The sequence below is a fragment of the Nesoenas mayeri genome (genome assembly GCF_963082525.1).
Source record: "Nesoenas mayeri genome assembly, chromosome: 1".
Classification (NCBI taxonomy): Eukaryota; Metazoa; Chordata; class Aves; order Columbiformes; family Columbidae; genus Nesoenas; species Nesoenas mayeri.
The window spans coordinates 88,399,043-88,419,590 of record NC_137541.1 but is presented as its reverse complement, the minus strand read 5'-3'; the positions used below and the strand labels follow the sequence as shown (position 1 = coordinate 88,419,590).

The window sequence follows — 20,548 nt, the reverse complement described above, 5'->3', positions numbered from 1 at the left end:
CTAGTCACTTAGGTCTCCTCTCAAAGCATCCAGTAAAGGGCTTAAAAGATAATCTGGATTTATCAGAATCCTGGTGGTATTTTCCTTACATACAGTGCCCTGGCATGAGGGGGAAAAAAAAAAAAAAGTTAGGTGCACAGCTGGAGCTCTAGGATGTTGGTATGTGATCTGCTGATTTATCATGGCATGTACCATGATGCTTAAATGTGCATTAAATGAAAAAAAAAGTCTCTTTGAGGCCATATCTAACTAGGCCGATTAAAAAAATAATCTCTGCCATCCACCCTGATGGAAGGACCTGTACAGCAGTCTCTCAACTGGTCTTGAACAGATTTCTAAGGTGTCTAGTTGTCTGAGTACTGGCAAGAGATCATGATCATCCCAGCCAACTTGACTCTCCTGTGAGCTTCTTTTTTGATGAAAATTAGCTACCCAGGAGGAACAACAACAAATGTCAGACATAAATGTTTATTTCATTCCAGCACTGTTGTACCAGAGTAAAGAGATGCTGTGACTGCCAAGGTAGTGTCACTGCGACGCCTCTCTCAACTCTCTTTTTAAGAGGACATCAGTCTAGGTCACCTGCAGCCAGAAAAGGGAGGTTTGGCAGGTGCTTGCTCACGTGAAGTGTGAAGAAACAGCAGCCAGAAGCTGCAGCACATCATAGCCCTGAGACTTGCACACTCAAGCCCAAGAATGGATAATGCCCTCCTTACTGTTTTCCTTAACCAGTGCTAATGTTGGAGGAAAAGACAAACACTATTTATCACCAGTGCTAAGAAGAGGAACCAGCTTTTGAATGACCTAGACCAACATGACAGTAGGATGTTTATTTCCATGTTTTCAGTTAGCCTCCCTCTCCTGGGATTTGTGGGTCTAGCACAAAAAAGGCCCATTTAACAGCAGTGGTTCAAGCCTGGGTCACAAATGGATGAGACTGGCTAAATAGCAGCTTTCAGTTAATTGCTAAATAAACTCAGCATCTCCAGCTGCAGGTATTAATTGAGGATAGGTGGGACTGAGAAGCTGACAATGGAAAACTTTGGTGGGAATAGCTATCTTAGAACACAGGGTTTTGAAAAGCTTGGGTTTGGCTTTGGGGCTTTTGAGCCATTTGAAATGAAAGCCTCCCACCAAGTACTGCAATTCTTGAAACCATCTGGTGGGTTATAACCATTCAAATGAAGCTATTTTGAAGTGTCAAACCTTAGATGTAAGCCCAGAAGTTTTAAGGACAAAGAGACCGTTATTGCAGGTTCTTCTTTAAGCTAAAAAGCAAGGTACATATAGCACAGCAAATGCAGCTGAGCAAGCTGAGTGGGAGGAATATCCTTTGCCTTCTTTTCTGTCACATGTATGGCACCTGAGAGAACAGGCGTCATAAGCACATCTGCCTGAATACTGCTAAAGTCAAACCACTGGAACTGTGCTGGTGCAGGAGTGACTGAGTGAACATATGTGACTCAAAAGGGGAATTCTAGCACAGAAGAGCAGTCACAAGCATTTTCTTTTTGTATTTGTATATCCTCTAAACTGCAGATGGGTGAATCTGATAATTTCTCATGATTTGTCATGCAGTGCAAGAGCCGATCTGCTGGACTGTAGCCCTTGAAATGGACTTACTCATGCTCACCACACTGGAACACAGTGTGGTGCTATCCTGTCCCACACGCTGACAGGGGTGACACTCAGTAAGGGAAATGTGGGCATAAATAAATGCTTTATTTTATCCTCATCCTCTGCTTGTTCCCAGTGTCACCACTGAAGCTGTTTTTCAGTGCAGCTAAAGACGTGGCTGCCTGAATACGGCTGTGCCTATTTCCCAAAGCCAAATGTAATACTGGTTACCATGAAAGACCTTGGTCCCTGAACCTGAGAAGTTCAGTAGGAACCAGTAGATAATCTGTGATGGGCCAGGACTCTGCATACAGGACCTGCTGTTCTTTACTGCTTTCTATCTTCCTAATAATACTAATATGCAAATAATTCTAAAGTATTTCTAATATTCTCTCCTATATCCAGTCAGTCATTATCAAAAGATTCCAAATATAAAAAAACTATTTGTTACCTCATATTAATCAGATCAGCTTGACAATTAACAAGAAATGCACATTTGGACAGTTAACCAAGGTACTAAGAATTCAAACTAACCTTAAGAAGTCCACACCAACATTCTTCAGGATCACAGTCACCGCATAGGTGCAGCCTTCCTTTAGTACTCCAAAATCCACTCTGAGTGGAATGAGGTGGAAGCCACTAAGACGCTGTTTTGTTGTTGCAAGAGAAGATGTGTTGACCTTTCCTGCCACAGGATCCTCTGTCTTTGCAAACAGAATTAAAATATTAGACAACAGAGAGAGTTGGTGGCCATCGAGTTACATTCAGAGCTACTTAACCTACAGTTGTCCTCTGTCTACTAATTCTGAAAAACTACAAAAAGACATCCTAATTTGAGTAAAAACTGAAGAAGCACTTCAACTATTTATACTGGTTTGAGTTTTCAGACATGTTAAGCCATTGGGATGCCTCAGGGGGCATGCGGGAAGTTCTGCTCTTCTGGAAATCAGAGCTTTCATGTGGGTGCCTGGTACAGAACTATGCTTTTGGCAGATGAGTTTGTCCTAGCAGTTGAGAGGAAAGGTACTTTTACAATTGCCAGTAAAGTTATACATAAATTGCAACTGCTATTGTTTCAGTAAACAGATCCAAAATACCTTACGGTATTGCTCTAGAAGGCATATTTCCTACGAAAGAGAGGATACTAATATCAACAAAAAAGATGTTGTTTTACCCTTTTGTTTGGTATGGAGTTTGGTTTTCTCCCCTGAAGGGATGATGGTAATTTCACTTTCTCTTTTCTTGGCTGTCCTGCAGCATTCACCAGCAGACTCTGAACTTTAGGTTGTAAGGGTGTTTCCTGTGATCTTGCAGCCTTGTTTAGGTCTGGGAAGGAAAGATTTTTCAAAATAATGAAAAATGAAGCATTATATTCAGCCTAATCCTGAAGTTCTTGTTCAGGCAAGACTTTTATGTTCCATGAAAGCATTTGATTAGCACAAGAACAGAAGAATTGGTATCATTTTTATTTAAGATGTCAAGAAAGGCATTAAGAAACCCCCTAATAGTAGTGAGTAATTAAAATGTAATTAGTAAATAAAGCAGTACTGTAAGTATTAAAACTAGTTGGAAGCACCTTGGTGGGAACTCACAACGAAGATATAAAGACCTATGAAAGTGATTAAAAACAGAAGAGGAGGTACAAAACTCCAAGCACTAAAATAAAAATTGAGGACATTGCCATTGCAAAGGCACGCCTGCACTGCACAATGATCAGTTCTGCAGAAACACCCAGGCTGGTCAAGTCAAATCTGTATGTTAATTTAACAACAAATTCTGGTCCAGACACCAAAGCAGTACTGCTCTGCCAGCACAACTGACTGGGAACCTGTCTCTAAGCAGGATTTATTCTCTTGAATGCAACAATTCATTCATATGGATGACCTATATGCTGCTGATTTTGGGCTTAAGATGGCCTTAGCTACCTTGTCATCTTTCAAATGTGCTCCACTGTATAATGTAGATAGACTGAACACAGGGATGGCCAGAGCAACTTAGCCTGTCAAGCAAAAGAAGCTGTATTTAGATCTAAGACACATTAGCTTACTGTAAAGTCTGATAACTTCTGAAGGGAAAACACAAGACAATTGTGGCTGTCTTCTCACTAGAGGTCAACATCTAGATCAATATTTTGTACTGAAGAGAATTAGTTTTTTCTGAGTTTGGACTGCAGGCACCGTCCAGCTGGAACACTGAGTCTGGTCAGTTAATCATTGTGAGGAGGCAGAAATGCTATTTGAGAAGAGTATCTCCTCTAGATTCCCCCTCTTGTTTCTAGACAACAGAAATGCAGGTGGTAGAGAGGGGCTTCCCACGTACACAGCGAATGGCCCAGAGCTTATTAAAAAGAAAAAGAAGCTAAGCATGCACATTATGGAAGAACCAGTAGCATTTCTTGTTTTGCCCAAAGGTAAGCAAAATGAATGCTTTGGCATTAGAAGTTGATGTACTTTTGGCATCGCTTCACTCACCCTTCCCCCTACCAAGCTGCCGTTCCTTTTGTCACCTACCGTGTGGCTCTGGAAGTACAGATTAGTACATCTGCCCTGAGGTCTGTGGATTATGCATATATAACAGAGGAAATTCAGCAAGTTTGAAGGCAACAGCTCTTGCAGAGCCCAGCTACTAAGAAACAGTACCAGTATGTGTGGAAAGGAAAGGAGAATGGAAGCTCTATGGAATGCAAGGATGGATTCTGCAAGCATGCACTGCCAAAGCTCAGCTGGTGCAGCATTATGTGACAGCCAAATGTTGGGGCTAATTAAAGCAGACTGGTGGCTCTCCAGTGGTGATTACCCAAAGCTGTCACCACAAGAAGATGCATGAACAGAGTGAACAACAGTATACACAGCAAGGGAAAGCAAAACTGAACGTGCATGTTTAAATGGCAAAGACCGTTTAACCACAGCAAACTCTATTCTAGAGTCTTCTGTCACAGGCCTTAATGAACAGGAAAAATTCTTGCGCAAATTTTTTTAGTAGAGGAATTACTTCTTGGCTTAGGCTGCAGTTCTACCTTCCCCATCATCCCAGTGTTGTTACAGCAGCTTCCTAGGGCAAAGGAGGGAATCTCTGACATTAGTTTTATACCTCTCTCCCTTTCTGCCAGCCTTGCATTCAGATTTATTCAGAATGCTGAACAGAGATAGATGGACTTAAATTTCTCTTGTAAATATTTTGTCAAAAGTTATACGAAGATAGATAATAACCTGCTCCAAACTACATTCTGGAAGGCAACTTTACCTGTTGTGCTGCTAGAACCTTCATTTTGTTTTGAATGTGCCTGCAGCAGAAGGCCAGGTGAAGGTGGGGGATCACCCATGGTATTGAGACATTCATCTGAAGGGAAAATAATGGAATACTGTGATAAGTGTTTTTCATGATCATAATAATTTTAATAAACACATGAAAAAAAAAATCACAAAGTCTTTGGCACTTTAATTTAGACAGCCTTTGAAAGCTGTCTCCATAGCCATGAGAGGTTAGGTTAATTCTGCATGTGACATTTTGCTCTGCTGGGCAACAGGGATCAAAAATGCCAACCTTGTGACTAGTCATTTCTTGTTCTCTGGATAAGGGAGCAACAAGCCATGAAGGGCTAATAGACAATCCAACACAGGTCTTTTGGTGATTGCAATATGATGAGGAAATATGAGAATTAGTGGGGGCCTGATAAAGCCACATGGAGGACTCTTTTCCTGACACGATTCTTTCCTGTGTATGACTTAATCTTGCTATGTGATTTTAGTAGTCAGGGCTGCTTTTCAAACACAACTGAAGTATTCCTCTCAGTGCTATAAAGCTCAAAAATAAGATGATGGTTCACTTTCACTGCTTCCCATAATCTATTTGCTGCTTTCCTCCTGCATCCTCCAAACTATCCTTAACCTGCTTGTTTCCCATTCCACATTGCTTTTGCCCCAGTCCCCAAGCTGCCTTCCTTACCATTGAGTTTCAGAATTCCTAGTTTTTCTCCTACAGTCATACTAGTCCTTTTCCAAACTTGGCCTTCTTGGTTCTTACTCATCCACCTCTAATTACTGTTTATTTAAGTTTTTCTCAACCATTTTGTGTCCAGCCACCCCTCATTCATAGCCTATGGTGCTTCCACATGCAGTGATGTCTGCAAAGGCTCCTTTAACACACTAAGCATAGAAGTTTCATAGACCACATTTATATTAGTGGATTAAACAGGAACATTCCCAGATGCTGAAACATGATAATCTACAATGTTAAATTGTTAGAACACTGGCATGATGTTGACTGTGCCACCCAGAAGTCTCTCCAAAGCCACTCTCAGGTATACAAGTTTTGGCCTGGTAAAAGGCCATCTTGTTTTGGGAGACTGAATTTACACAGCCTACTCCATATTGGTGGGCCTCAATGTCCAACGCTGCTGGGCATGTTCTATATATCAGAATAGATACAGCCACTGTGGTCCAAGTAGTTTAGGAGCCAAAATGACTGGGAATACATGGAGTCAGATAATACAATCTTAAATTTAACTGCAATATAAAATGAGACAAGTGGATAAAACAACGAAGAAGATACTAAAATGTTACCAGACAGAAGAGCTCAAATTACCTGTACTGCTTTTTTTTACCATCTCTAGAGGGAAATTCCCACTTTCTTTTTTTTGAACTGGAGGAAGTTTCATAGACAGTGCTTCCACATCAGGACACTAGAGAAAAGTAAAAAAGATGGCTTAGGTGTCCCAGCTAAACACTTGGAAAAAAAAAAGTAGACACCACTCCCTCCCCTCTGTGAAGAAAAAACGGGAAAGGGAAGGGAAGAGAAAAGGAAAAGAAAAGAGGTGCAAAGGAAACAAAGAAGCAGAACCAAAGTGTTAACTAAATATATATATATATATATATATATATATATATATATATAATTATACATCAGATTCTGAAGTACAGTTTTGAGTATGCTTTAGGCACTTACAGCATTTATCAGGTGAAATTACAACAGGAAAATTTCCTAAGGCCACCTTTAACCCAGGAAGGTTAGTCTTTCTGATTCCCTCTTTAGTTAGCAGAGAGATGTTTTTGAGGGGTAAGTAAAAAAATCCAAGGTTCAGCATCTGCTCTGAATCAGGCTCTCTCCAGAGTTTATGTAAAGAATCTACAGAGTTTGTGCTCAATAAACATATACCCTCTCCAAGATATGTTACTTTTGACAAGGGCATACAATTCCCATTATCATTTCTGCCATGACTGTCCTCTGTAGTGGTTTCTTGAGATAAATTGAGGCTGAGATGTAAACCTGCAACTGTCTTTGTGGGAGTATGGCAGAAACTACATGGCCTAACAGAAATTTGTCCAGTTTTCAGCTACATTACCTTTTCTGGAAAACACTCCCTGACGAATTCCGATTCAAAATATGGAGGAATTATCTTGTTTCTTATTGCCATTAAGCACTTCTTTCCTTCATCAAGTTCTTTCCTAGGTTTTAACATTGTTGGTAGGGAAAAGAAAGAAAAGAACATTATAACTGAGTTCACCCTGTTTTCCAGTGTTATGTTTAAAACATTGAGGAAGTGATAAAGGCAAGTGGCACTTTTTTTTCTGTTTAATCACATTGAATGATAAGGCTTGTCATGGCCGATTTTCTCAGTGATAGATCAAGAACAGGCTGGTCTGGCATGCACAGACAATGTCCTCCTCCGATATAGAGGATATGATATGATAGATTATGATTGATATGATATGATATGATAATATATGGAGGGGCTGACATAGGAGCAGTGGGTTGGCTGCTATGAAGAGCTCCTCCTCAAATCATGGTCTAGTTCTCTAAATCTTGTGGAACATGTCTAAGACTGCCAATAATGTCTTTCCAGCCTTCCAACAAACATTTAAATGTAAGAATAAGTATTTCAGATGCAGTGCTAAAATTCATAATACAAAATTAATCTAATTTCCTTCTTTTATCACAGAAAACCTTGATGGCTTTGTGGATGCGCAGAAAAAGCTGTTAAAACTTCAGAAGTTAAGATTCACCAGAGCAAAAACCAGTTATCTTTTCAGCTTGAATTAACCCAGATTTATACTACTATAGTTTCACTGGCTTGCAGGGTCTAATATAATCTATGAAATTATCAGTATTAATCATATTGAGAGTTTTGACACTGACTTTAAAGCTAGAATTGCACGTTATGTTCTTGGGTGCTGGCTACTCAGAGATATATATAAGAAGAAATTCTTTAAATAGTATGCAAACTAGTGTAAAATGCTGTATAAATCTGAAATTATGAAAGTTGTTTTTATCTTGCAAGTCAGTTGGAAAGTAATTTTAAGAAGTAGTATGGAAAAGAACTTGGTTTTCTTTGCTATTTAACCTTTCACAAAAAAAAAGAAAGAAAAAGCAAGTTTCTGATCATAGTAGTAGTTCATCACCATTTCAAGTTACTGTTTAGTCTAAGAAATAGTGAATGACCTAAAGAGCTGTCAATATAATTATTTTAAGTTTGTTGTGAATGAATGTATGTAACTGATAGCTTTCTCTATGTTGATTCTAGTTCACATATCAAGTTTTCTATTTCAACATAAATTAAATGCATATTTTTAATTCTTCAAATTTAAACAGTCATGCTTGAATTACACTGAGGAATTTGTCATTCACTCAGATTCTTAAAGCCCTTTCTTCTAGAACTGCAAATGATAATGGTTTTAGTGTACAATGCTTTAATAAGAAGTTTTTGTGTGGTACTAGAGAATTATATAATGCAGCAATATAATTATGTATCACTATAGAATAATATTCTGTAAATTTACTTTCTAAAACCCATATTTTTCCCTCAATTAATAGTGGCTTTGAGATTACTCATATTTTTTAAAATGCTTTTGTGAATTACCATATCTACAGATTGAAATCCAGTGACTTTTGATTTACATCTGGGCAGAAATTCTCCTGAAACTTCATCTGTCTCATTGTGAAATGTACATTTTTAGCAATATATGCTGTTTCAGAGCAACTCTATAGATTTTTCTCTTGAATTCATCAAACAGCATCACAACTCACCAGTGGGAGATAAAGGGAAATTTTTTAAAAACTTTAAAGCAAGTGAAGTAAAGGGAGATTAGAATTAAAATTGAGGGTCAGCCTTAAATACAACTTTCAGTCTTATAAAAATTTTTTTATGTTTATACACATACACACATGAACACACATTTCCTCCTGTAAAAGCAATTCTAATCTGAAGATTGTAGCACCTGCCTCAGAACTCCCATGAGAAATACTTTACAAACAGGAAACTGAGATATGGGTAATTCCCAAAGTAGGATGTTCAAATGTGACAAAATGGGGTGTGCTTTATTAAGGCATTGATTTTTTAAGATGACCCTAATCTTAATGGTCTTCTTAAAGATAATGAGTTTACTCACTGTCTACATGTTTTAGCTTCTAAAATGTCTTCAGAAATGCTTATGCCTTTCCAGGGTGTAAACCACGAGTGTATCCTGCCTTTTATAGAGCACTCCACAATGAAATGGGAAGGGAGAGAAGCCTCAACAATCAAGTGAGGGAGCGTGGACATGGTAGGCAAACAAATGGCCTGGGGTGATGTGAACATAAGGGACATCACAATCAATGAAACAGGGCTGAAGTGGGGTCACACCAAGCATGTGCATGTAAATAAATACATGCCTGTAGGATGCTTTCAGACCCTTTATGGGCAATTGGCACAGCTGGGTGCCTCTCTGAAATGCCTGTACACTACTGCAGGCAGCACAGGTAACAAACTGGAGGAATTAGAAGTCCATGTGCACTTATAGGAGAAGTGTAGAAGGATAGCTCACACGAATGGAGTGCTGTGTGGATGGATACAAGCACTTTACAAAGGGCAAGCCAAGAACAAGAGGAGAGGAAGCTGACCTGTTTGTAAGAGAACAGCTGGAAAGCACCCTGGAGATGGGTGATGAGCCCCCTGAGAGCTTATAGGTTAGCATTAGTGGGCACACTAATATGGATGACATTGCTGTGGGTGTCTGCTATAGACAGGAAGAAGAAGTGGCTTTCTTGAGACAACTGGAAGAAGCTTCACGTTCATGATATCCACCCCTCATGGGGGACTTATGTCACCCTGTCCACTGCTGGAAAGTAGCTCTACAGAGAAGGATTTAGGAGTCTTGGTAGACACTAAATTGAACATGAAACAACAGTGCACCCTTCTGGCAAAGACCAGCAGAATCCTGGGCTGCATGAGGAGTGTTGTCAGCAGGCCCAAGGAGGCAGGGAGGTGAACCACCTCCACTTGGCACTACTGACACCACATGTGGAGTGCTGTGTCAGATTCTGGGTTCACTGATACATTGAAAGACATAGACTTAAAGAAGTGAGTCCAGAGAAGGGACCCAAAGATGATTAAGGGCTTGGAGGATCTTTCATATAAGAAGAGACTAAGGGAGGTGGGACTGTTTTGCCTGGAGAAGCTTTGAAGCACCACCATGTGATAGACATGGGTCTGGGGTTCTATTTGAAAAATTACCTGGGATTTGTGGAATACCTGAATTTTAATCTAAAGCATCAGCATTTGAAAATATTAATATTTTCCATGCTGGTGACAGAACCAGGAAACAGAACACTTCTGACTTTAGCCTTGTTTTGAATAGCAGAAGTTAACAGCAACACTACTAGATTTTGAAAAAAATGACAGTTAAACCATCCATCCAGCATTTCTGTTGCAGAGAACACCCCATTGAAACCATTACCCAAGACTTGGTGAAATCAGTAACAGTCTTTCCAAAAGCAAGCTTCAATTGCCTCATAAAATAAATAACTTTCTGTCCTACTAATACTATTACCTGTGCTCTTCTTGTCTGCTCTGCCACCTGGATGCTGGTGCTACTCCTTCTGGGCTGAACAATTGGGAAAGAAAAAAAAAAAGTAGTGAAAATGATAAAAATAGCATGATGGTCTCTAAGCATAAAAATATTTACAAGATAACCCTGGAAAGAAAATGCTTTTTATGACAGTATGTTAACATCTCAGCTGACTCCTGACTTGGACTTGCATGGTTTGCACAAAATTGCTTGCTCATATCTGCATTTTTATTATATAATTAAATGAAAGAAACCTTAAAAATCCTTTTCAAATGAACTTTAAACTACCTTTGAGCTAGGGAAAAAGAGGTACAGAAGGGCAAAATAATCATAGTAAAAGCTGGTAAAACATTGTGCTATGGATCTAGAGATCTGGGTCCCAGTCCATAATGACAGTCAGTAAAGTACGTTTCCATGCCTGTTATTTACATCGGCATCAGTTCTCATTGGTCCATCCTACCTGAAACTCTGCTGTTGGTTCTCTCCTTGGTTAATGATTGACTTTTCTGTGTGATACAGGCGAGGAGACACCACTGCTTGTTCATAGAGCTCAGTTATGTGAGCTGTAAGATAAGAAGTATTATTAAATGTGCATGTTCTGCTAAGTGTAATGAATAATAAACAAAGATATATTTTTAATGCATCTTTGTGTCACTTGATGAAAACCTATGGATTCTTTAATAGTGTAAAGGAAAAGGAAAGACAGAAGTTCATTCCAAAATCAAGTTCAGAACACTAACAGGTAGGAAATTAATTCTATTCAAGGTAAGAAAGAACCAGAAGCAGATTACATTTATACCCCCGCCCTGTGTTTTCTGAAATATTTTTATGTGATTTCAAGATACAAATCAAATTCCCATGAATATAAAAAGTTCCTGGTATTCAGCCACTTTCTGACTGGGGAGCAACATTCTGTGTCTCTATCTCCAGCTATACAAAATAATATGGGCTTTCAGGGACCTTTATTATAATACTTTTAACTTACTTAGGTTGTGCTTAATCAGGGCTGTGAAGGAGCCATAATCAACATTCTCATGGAAGGACCTACTAGTTTAACATGTATAATGGAGAAAAGCTGGTCTTTCCATAGGTGACCAGCTTTGGGGCTTGACTAAAGACTTTCACTGTCCTCTGACATCTTCTGTAAAATGTGTTGCTTACACCTCAACTGTGAGTACAATGAAATTTTCTTGGTTGAAAAAAAATTTCTGTTGCAAAACTTGGGAGACAGGAGAGAGGTTTGAGATATGATCTTATTTGATTATGACATCTTTCAGTGTTTCAAGAATTATGTATTGCAAACTAGGGGTATTTCTGTGACAGTTTTTTCAACATAAAATGTATTTCTATTTTCCCATTCTTTCTTTTTTTGCTTCTCTTAAAGAGCTTATCTTTCTCACTTTTTAATTAGCAATGGTATCTTACAAGTACACCTTCATTTTAATTTTTTTTTTTTTAATTAGGAACTGTGTAGCAAGCATTTGTCACAGCAGTTTCAATGTACATTTGGTATTGTGCTTTTTTTAACAAGTGGAAATAAACTTCACACAGTGGGAAGGGCAGAAAAATATGGGACTGAATTCTGTGGCTTTTTCTATGGGAAAGGCTGATGGAATTTTAAAAGAAATTAAAATGTTCATTTTATTTCTACCTATTGAAAATATTAATAAATGTTAACAAATATCTAATAAAAACTTTAACAGAAATTCACAAGGGAAAACTAATACAGTGTTCCATCTTTTCCCCCAGGCAAGACTGATGGAACCAAAACACACGATCATTTGAGATCAGATTTTCAAATATAATAAACACCCAGGACTTATCCAGTTGCTTTGAAAACTCGGCTGAAATGTTGATACTTGTCCAAAACTGACTAACTGGTAGAGAGGCAATTAGGGTTAGGGTTAGGGTTTAGGGTTAGGGGTTAGGGTTAGTGTTAGGAGTTTGGGTTAGGGCTTAGGGTTTAGGGTTAGGGTTATGTGTTAGGGTTAGGGTTTGGGGCTAGGGTTTAGGGTTAGGTTTTAGGGTTAGGGTTAGGGTTTAGGGCTAGGGTTAGGGTTAGGGAATTCACAAGGGAAATTCACAAGGGAAAACTAATACACTGTTCCATCTTTTCCCTCAGGCAAGGGTTTCAGGTTAGGGTTTAGGGGTTAGGAGTAGAGTTTAGGGTTAGGATTAGGGGTTAGGGTTTAGGGTTAGGAGTTAGGATTTAGGGTTAGGGGTAGGGTTTAGAGTTAGGGTTTAGGGTTAGGGTTAGGGTTACAGGTTGGGATTATGGGTTGGGGTTAGGGTTATGGTTTATGGATAGGGTTAGGGTTAGGGTTTAGGGTTCAGGTTACGGTTATGGGCTAGGCTTAGGGTTAGGGTTATTGTTAGGGTTAGGGAATTCACAAGGGAAATTCACAAGGGAAAACTAATACAGTGTTCCATCTTTTCCCCCAGGCAAGGTTGATGCAACCAAAACACACGATCATTTGAGATCAGATTTTCAAATATAATAAACACCCAGGACTTATCCAGTTGCTTTGAAAACTCGGCTGAAATGTTGATACTTGTCCAAAACTGACTAACTGGTAGAGAGGCAATTAAGGTTAGGGTTTAGGGTTAGGGTTAGGGTTTAGGGTTATGTGTTAGGGTTTAGGGTTAGCATTTAGGGTTATGTGTTTGGGTTAGGGTTAGGGAATTCACAAGGGAAATTCACAAGGGAAAACTAATACAGTGTTCCAACTTTTCCCTCAGGCAAGGTTGATGCAACCAATGGAACCAGAACACACTATCATTTGAGATCAGATTTTCAAATATAATAAACACCCAGGACTTATCCAGTTGCTTTGAATACTCGGCTGAAATGTTGATATGAGTCCAAAACTGACTAACTGGTATCATAGTTGTTATACCTGGAAAAACTTCATATGTTTGGAGATGTGGGTCAAAATGAGAAATACACATGCCTAAACACAGGCAGTAGTTTTTAGTTCTAGTTACCTGTGAGAATCATACTCAGAATAGAAGAGACAAAAGTATGTACATTGCACATAGATGAAATCCCCTTTATGTTCCTTCTTCAAAAATAATACTACAGTACTTTATAATTCACTGTGTTATTTTACAATTTTAAAAGATAGATATTGAATTTTTGTTACCGCTAGCACTGAGGTCTTCAGATGACTTCTCCCAGTTAGGGATGGACTGCAATGAAGAAGGAATAACTGTGACCACATGAGAAACAGACCTTACAACATCAGCATCCCGATCAAAGGATTTTCCTAAACAAGTGTTATCTGAGAATATGACTACTAGAATGGAGGTATTTCAGTGTGTTTAAAAATATGAGCTAGGAGAAAATGAAATGAAGCACAGGGTGTTACAACAAGATGGACCCTGTTCCAAAGCAGTATATTTCATGATGGCAATATGTTACAATTATTCTAAAACTTACAAACTGTTTAATTAGTTATCTAGTGGTAATCATTTGGAACTCTATGCACCACCATTACCGGTGGTAAGAGTTTCATTCATGAGCGGTTCATGGTTGCAGAGATATAGTGATTTCAAATTGGGTCCATCTTTTTGAAAGAGCCTGTACAATTTCCCTGGACTAAACAAGTATTTTTTTTCTTCTTGATGACCTGCTTCACAGGTGGCTTTGTATGTTATATGGTTGCTGTTTATTAAATCAACTAAAACCAGCTCATAATCAAACTCAAATCCTTCTACAAAGGATTTGAACCAGATCTAAACTCATAGCCACAAAAAGAAATCAAATGGGAAATGTGTTTAGGATTTTGTAGGCTTCATTACTGAGGAGCTCTCTTGTGGCTGGTTTACAGTAAAGTATTGGAGAGATAACAGATTCTAAACTAAGCTGTTTCTTTTATTCTAATGCTGAACATGAAGCAGTTAATTGGAAACCAGAGTTCCTGTGACCAGGCAACCTAAGTTGTAACAGAGCTAGGGAACAGTGGAGACTTTTGACACCCATTCCTGGGTCACAGTAGCTCCAGAGTGAGACTCTACTGCTCAGAAAATAGTCATCCATTGTGAAATCTGTACCTGGAAATGTGCTCAGGGTAGCTGGGAAAACTAACAGTAGTCACTGGCAAAGTCCATTGGAACTGAGCAGCATTTGAGATTCAGCACCTCAATCTCATCAAAGCAAATAAATGTCATAGAATCATAGCATGTCCTGAGTTGCAAGGGACCCACAAGGACCATTGAGTCCAACTCCTGTCTCTGCACAGGACAACCCCACAGTTCACACCATGTGTCTGAGGGCGTTGTCCAGTGTCTTCTTGAACACTGTCAGGCTTGGGGCTGTGACACCTCCCTGGGGAGCCTGTTCTAGTGCTCCATCACCCTCGTATACAGGCAGATGGAGCTGCTGACAGATCACTTCTCTGTGTTCCTCTTTCCAGAAAGGTTGTTAATTCGTTATTGCTTTTGTTTGGTTGGTTTGTGGTTTTTTTGGTTATCGTTTTTATTTGTTTGGGGTTTTTTTCTGGATATTTTTTTCTCCACCCTTTTTAAAAATTGTATGTCACTTGAAGGTACACAGCAAAAATATATACAAAATCTTATAATACATAAAAAAGGCTTTTGTTTCAGCAAATGAAAATACTAACTTGGCTAAAAAGTTCAGAGACAAATTCTAGCATTACATGTTTTTTTTAAGCTTATAAAGAAAAAGAATAGTAAAGTTATAGATCTATCCAGAAAACTAGGAAAAGGAAATTAACAGTATTTAAAACTGGAAAGACCTCACACCTAACATTTTTGCATGTTGAGAAAAGGTTTAAAAGGCAGACACTAAGGCTAAGATGATGTTTGTTTGCTAGAATACACTCACTTTCAAAAGGTGGATAGATCATCTGTTAGTGAATATTTAAACTAACATGTCTAGATCTCATTTTTCAAACACCAGATTTTTTAACTGAGTATGTATGAAAAACATCTAATGTGTGAATTCACATCATGCAAGATACCAAATTAAAGGAAGCCATAGGAAACAAGTTATTTAAATACCTGAAATAGAGCAAACTGATCAATCACCTTTTATACAAGATGCAAGTAGTGTTTTTCTCATTCATCCCACCCACTTTTGCTGCTTGAACTTCTCTGATTTTTTGCCACTCATCTCTCACTAACCTCACTGTTTCCTGACTCTAACCTAAGTCCCTCTTTCCCTATTTTCCCACCTTTCCCTTTCCTTATTCCCCTCTCCTTTATTTTCATGCTCTATTTAGCTCTGCAAATCAGCAGAACACATTTTCCAAAAATATACATGCTGTTCAGCAGTAATAACAATATTGCTCCAGACTGGTTTTGGATTATCCCAAAAGCAGAGTTTAAAGTTTCATTATGGAGGTGGCTGTGGTTGAAATAAAATTCTCCCAGCTGCAATGACAACAGACTGGAAACATTCTCATCCTAATGTTGGGGGATATACACATTTCCGTAACTTTGGCCTGTGTGTTTGGGAATGGATCACTGCAAAGAGCCAAACTCTGAATCTGTTTTCAGTATTGCTTCACCAAAATGGCCATAGCGCCATTCAGTAGCCCAAATGAATGCGGAGTGTGGTTCTGCTTTACCATTAAACTACAGCAGAGCTGGCACTGTGCTGTCCTAACATTTGCTATTTTATTAACAGATAATGATGTATTTTAAGGTTGACACTTCCAATGCAATACGGTGGTTTTGTTGCAAAAAAAGTAGTTAAAAGTTGTATTTTTCTTACTGTAACCAGTTCAAGGAGACTTGCAGCATTCTCCTTTTCTTCTTCTGTTCTTGGTTCTTTTACATTTATCTCTTCCAGTTCATTTTCCTGCTTTAAAAAGTGGTCTATATATTCCTGGTGGAACAATGAAAAAGAACAAGAGGCAGGTGTTTTCTTTGCAGACATAGACTTAAGGTGCACACGTATACAGAAAAGACCTTGTAGAAGTAATGGACATACACTGCTTCTCAGTGTCATAAAGGCCTCTTCTATGAATTTTTGTGAATGGGTTACACAGATATCTAAAGGTCTGCATGGAGAAAGAGTTTTTGAAAAGCCCAACAGGTCAAAGAGAGGAGTACATGCTGAGAAGCTAGCAGGTGAAAGCTCACCAAGGAATAACCATCTCTGAAGACCAGCAAGACTATTCACAGAATCATAGAACGGTTAGGGATGGAAGGGACCTCTGGAGATCACGTAGCCCAACCCAATTGAATCTGCAAGAACTAATACACTAAGGACATCAAGAGTCTGCTGAATCTCTGCTGGGCCATGAACACACGTTAGCATCCACAATGAGCTGTGTGACACGAACCACATGCAGCAGCTATCTAGATGCCCCTGGTGCATCTGTGTTAACCCCTGCTTCTGAGCAGGCAGGTAGGTTTGGTCTCACAATTGTTGCACCAGCCAGGCAAGAACAAGCGAGTGTGCAAGTGTTTGAGTAAACAATGTGGGTGAATAAAGGAATGTGTTGAGTAAACAGCTGACAGTAATAATAATCAATTATATTATTAAGATCAGCTTAACTAATAAAAGGTGTTCTAACAAACACTGTTTGTGATTTGTACCTCCCTCCTGTTCGATATCCTATCGGGGAAAGGGAAATTTACAACATCATAATGGAAAAATTAGGTTCAGAAAAAAATCTGAAGCTGTTTTTAGAAATATGCTTACTTTGCCAGAATCCCACTAAGTGCTACAGAAAAGAACACTTTTATTTTCCCAGACTTCCTTATGCTTTAGAAGATCAGTTGGATGGAAAAAAGGGTCCTTACAGAATGTTGTCCTAACACACCACTCTGCTAGAAAGCTACATGCATTATTGAGCTTTATGAATAGACAAGGTTTGCAGAAGCAATCTGTTTCCAGTTTGAGTTCTTTTTCATTCCTTTATACCTCTTAAATCATAAAGGAGATGGAGAAAGGAAGAATACCTTTTTCTCTAGATTTTAATTCAGTTCTGACAAAGTGAGTATTTGGCTAAAGATTTAAGATATCTCTTTCTGGAAAAATCCATTAATTAAATATTGATATATGAGCAATGAGGATGTTTCCATTGCATATTAACACAATTATTCCAAATGTTTTCCCAGTGCCAATAATTGCAATTCTTCTTTCCCAATGTAACAAATGGTGTTCTTTCTCTAAAAGCGAACAACAAATTTGGTCAATGGAAAGACTTACCTTGGGATTTTGGTGTGGAATATTATTTTTATAGCATTGCCTTTGAAAGCTCAGTATGTAAATTAAAGAATATTTTTTATAAATTCATAGACTGTAAAAGGGTAACATTTAATTCTGGTAGACTGGCATGACCCAAACATGCCAGGGCTGAACAGCTGTCCATGTTTTTCTATTACTAGCATGCCTTCTTTGAAATGTAATGTGAGGAAACAAAAAATCCAAGTGGCTACAACATGCTACTGCCTTCTCAAATTTCTCATGCTGTTAACTTTCAAATTCAGTCTGCAATGCCATCATTGAAATATGTTAAATGAATAAATTATAGAACACATGTATTTTGGCATTCTCTAACTGGCAAGTAATTATGAATTTTTAACTCTAAAATATCTTCCAAGAGCGTCCTCACAATGCGAATTAAATAAATCAATGTTTTATACCAAAACTGAGAACTACGAAGCTGCTGACAAGGATCAACTGCAGAACTTTCAGATTCCATCTCAGAATACCTGCACATGAGGTACGAGCTTGCACCTTGTTATGAACCAATCACTCATGCGGGACAGACACACACTTTGTCAGAAGGCTACATGAGTATTTGCTAGACATGGATAGAGTGACAGAACTCAGACTTGAACGTCAAAATGTCCTGTACTGATTAATGTAAACAAATACAAAACCAAAACTAGAGTAAATCTCAGTGACCTGATGACCAAGTTAACTGCAGAACTACGGTGGGTTAGCAATTCTTGTACAGTTTCACAGATTTAAGTTTTTAAGGCTTTGTGAAGGAAAATAAACCCTAAGCAAAGTAAAAGCAAAGTAACAGATATCAATATTGACAGAAGGGAAACTGTTAGTGTACTATATGTGATGTGTACTGGACTGGATCCCACATATTTGCACAGAAAAGTAGGTTCCACAAGAAACAGGTGAGCTGCTTCAGAAATACACTATTCTTAGAGCACCTGTCTACATATGAAATACTGATTGTTTTTCAAAAGTAGCAGAATTTTTGTCTCAGCCATATACTGCAGATTCATGTCACCTAATCTGTCCGTTCTCTGTTGCTTACTGGAAGAATGAATAAATGTGATTGTACTACCTTAAGGGAATGCTGCAGCTTTTCTCTTAGTTCGTCACTGAGTGGCTTATACTGGAATAACTGACGTATTTGCAGTTTATTAGGACATTTTCTCACAGGCACTGGCAAGTTTGTCGGCTCACTGGGTCCAATGCAGAGACCCCTCCAACTACATGTTCTGACTGAGGGATCTGTGATTATCCTCTGAACACAGACAAGAAGAAGCAAAAAGAGCAAGAAGTTACTCATATTGCTGACTAAATGCAGATATCAGCAACATGTATCTCAGCTGAAAAGCACAGGCTCTCCTTATAGCATCATAGATCTAGACAATAAAGTCAGTAGTTTCTTGGGCACAATTTATCCATTCTAAAAATTCATCTGGCAAAATTCATCTGGCATCACCTTACTGAGAACAGAAGCAACCCAAGGTGACCATATTTTCCTGATGCAGTCTGTCCCTGGCTTAGACTGCTTACTAAACCAGACTTAACAATGTCACATTGCTTAGAGCTCCATTTCCCCCCTGTGACAAACAACTATTGCTTAAGCAGCAAAAGACAGTTTTGAAACAATTATACCTCAAGAGAAGAAAGTGTGTCCCGGGTCCTTGATTGAAGATTTGGAGGAACAATACTCTCTGGTTCTTTGTTCATTACCCAGGGGGAGGTTTCAGCCAAAGGGCGGAGGATAGTAATACTTAAAACACCTGGTTCAACGACACATTTTGTGAAGAATCAGTTCAAATCCAAAAATAATGGACAAGTGTCTCAAACCTCCAGAAAAATATACTTACCTAGGAATAAAAACCCCTTATTATCAAGTAGTAAAACTCCATGTGAAAATGCGATACTTGTGGCTACAGATAATATTGGACCACTGGCGTGGCTATAGAATAGTTGGACAAGTTCTGATTACTCAGACCATGTTTAACAACAGACTGCTTATGCTACTTGTTTTGAGTCGTGGGTAACAGCTCAGTTTTACAGTGTCTGGAGTATCGCAAACAAGGAAGAGCAGACCACTGACCCATCTTTACTGAACGCTAATCTCAGAAGAGGTACATCATATTCAGAACAAGCATACTTCTTCATTCTATTTTATACTTCACAATCTGATCAATAAATCATGTCTAATGGAATCCATCCATTATATATTTTAAATGTTCTGATTAATTTTAATGTTATTGATTTTTTTTTTCCAACCCAACCCCCAAATCTATGTAATCTACTATTATTTACCACATAGGTGGTTTTCAAAATTGATATTGCTACTGAGCTACTTTGTTCCAATCATACAAAATTGTGAGCCCTTTTTGTCAGGGCAAATAGAGCTAGTATTGAGAAAGGTGGAGTATGAAGTCTGGAAAAGCAGACGTGCTGCTATTACAAATCACTACTGCTTGTGAGGTTTTCTTGACTGAGATTTTCACTGGGTATGTAAAGCAAACTACCCTTATCTTCTCCCCATATTCAGGGGAACCATATGTTCTCATCTTTTAAAATACACATTTATTTTCTTAGTATTTATTTGTTATGCAGAGTATTTTATAGGAACATAGTATGTCCAGCTAACTTCAGAATGATAACCAAACATTTCAAGATGTGACTTCCTGCACTGCTACTAGAAGGTGTTTGGTGCCATGTACTATTGGCATCCCCTATTTTAGTAATATTTTTCCAGCTTCCTTATAAATTATATTTATCCTTTCCAACAGCCAGGCTAAGGGTCAACATTCTTCATTGATAAATACTGCTATATGATTAATGAAGACTGCGATACATTCCATGTTTTTTCATAGTAAATACACAGAGAATCTATGCATTTTGTAATTGCTCGTTTGCA

The 20,548-nt window shown here is 38.4% G+C and overlaps 1 protein-coding gene across 1 annotated transcript in view; it reads right to left on the bottom strand.

Annotated features, from left to right (window-relative positions):
• SPAG17 (sperm associated antigen 17) overlaps positions 1-20,548 on the bottom strand; it is a gene marked incomplete at both ends in the record, with an annotated part of 111,743 nt that overhangs the window by 7,973 nt on the left and 83,222 nt on the right. Inside the window, 11 exons of the mRNA XM_080349735.1 lie at positions 2,152-2,321; positions 2,792-2,943; positions 4,861-4,956; positions 6,202-6,298; positions 6,959-7,061; positions 10,422-10,475; positions 10,900-11,002; positions 13,583-13,628; positions 16,177-16,290; positions 18,725-18,907; positions 19,285-19,412. Coding sequence (XP_080205861.1) covers positions 2,152-2,321; positions 2,792-2,943; positions 4,861-4,956; positions 6,202-6,298; positions 6,959-7,061; positions 10,422-10,475; positions 10,900-11,002; positions 13,583-13,628; positions 16,177-16,290; positions 18,725-18,907; positions 19,285-19,412 — 1,246 coding nt within the window. The remainder of the gene's footprint in view (positions 1-2,151; positions 2,322-2,791; positions 2,944-4,860; positions 4,957-6,201; positions 6,299-6,958; positions 7,062-10,421; positions 10,476-10,899; positions 11,003-13,582; positions 13,629-16,176; positions 16,291-18,724; positions 18,908-19,284; positions 19,413-20,548) is intronic.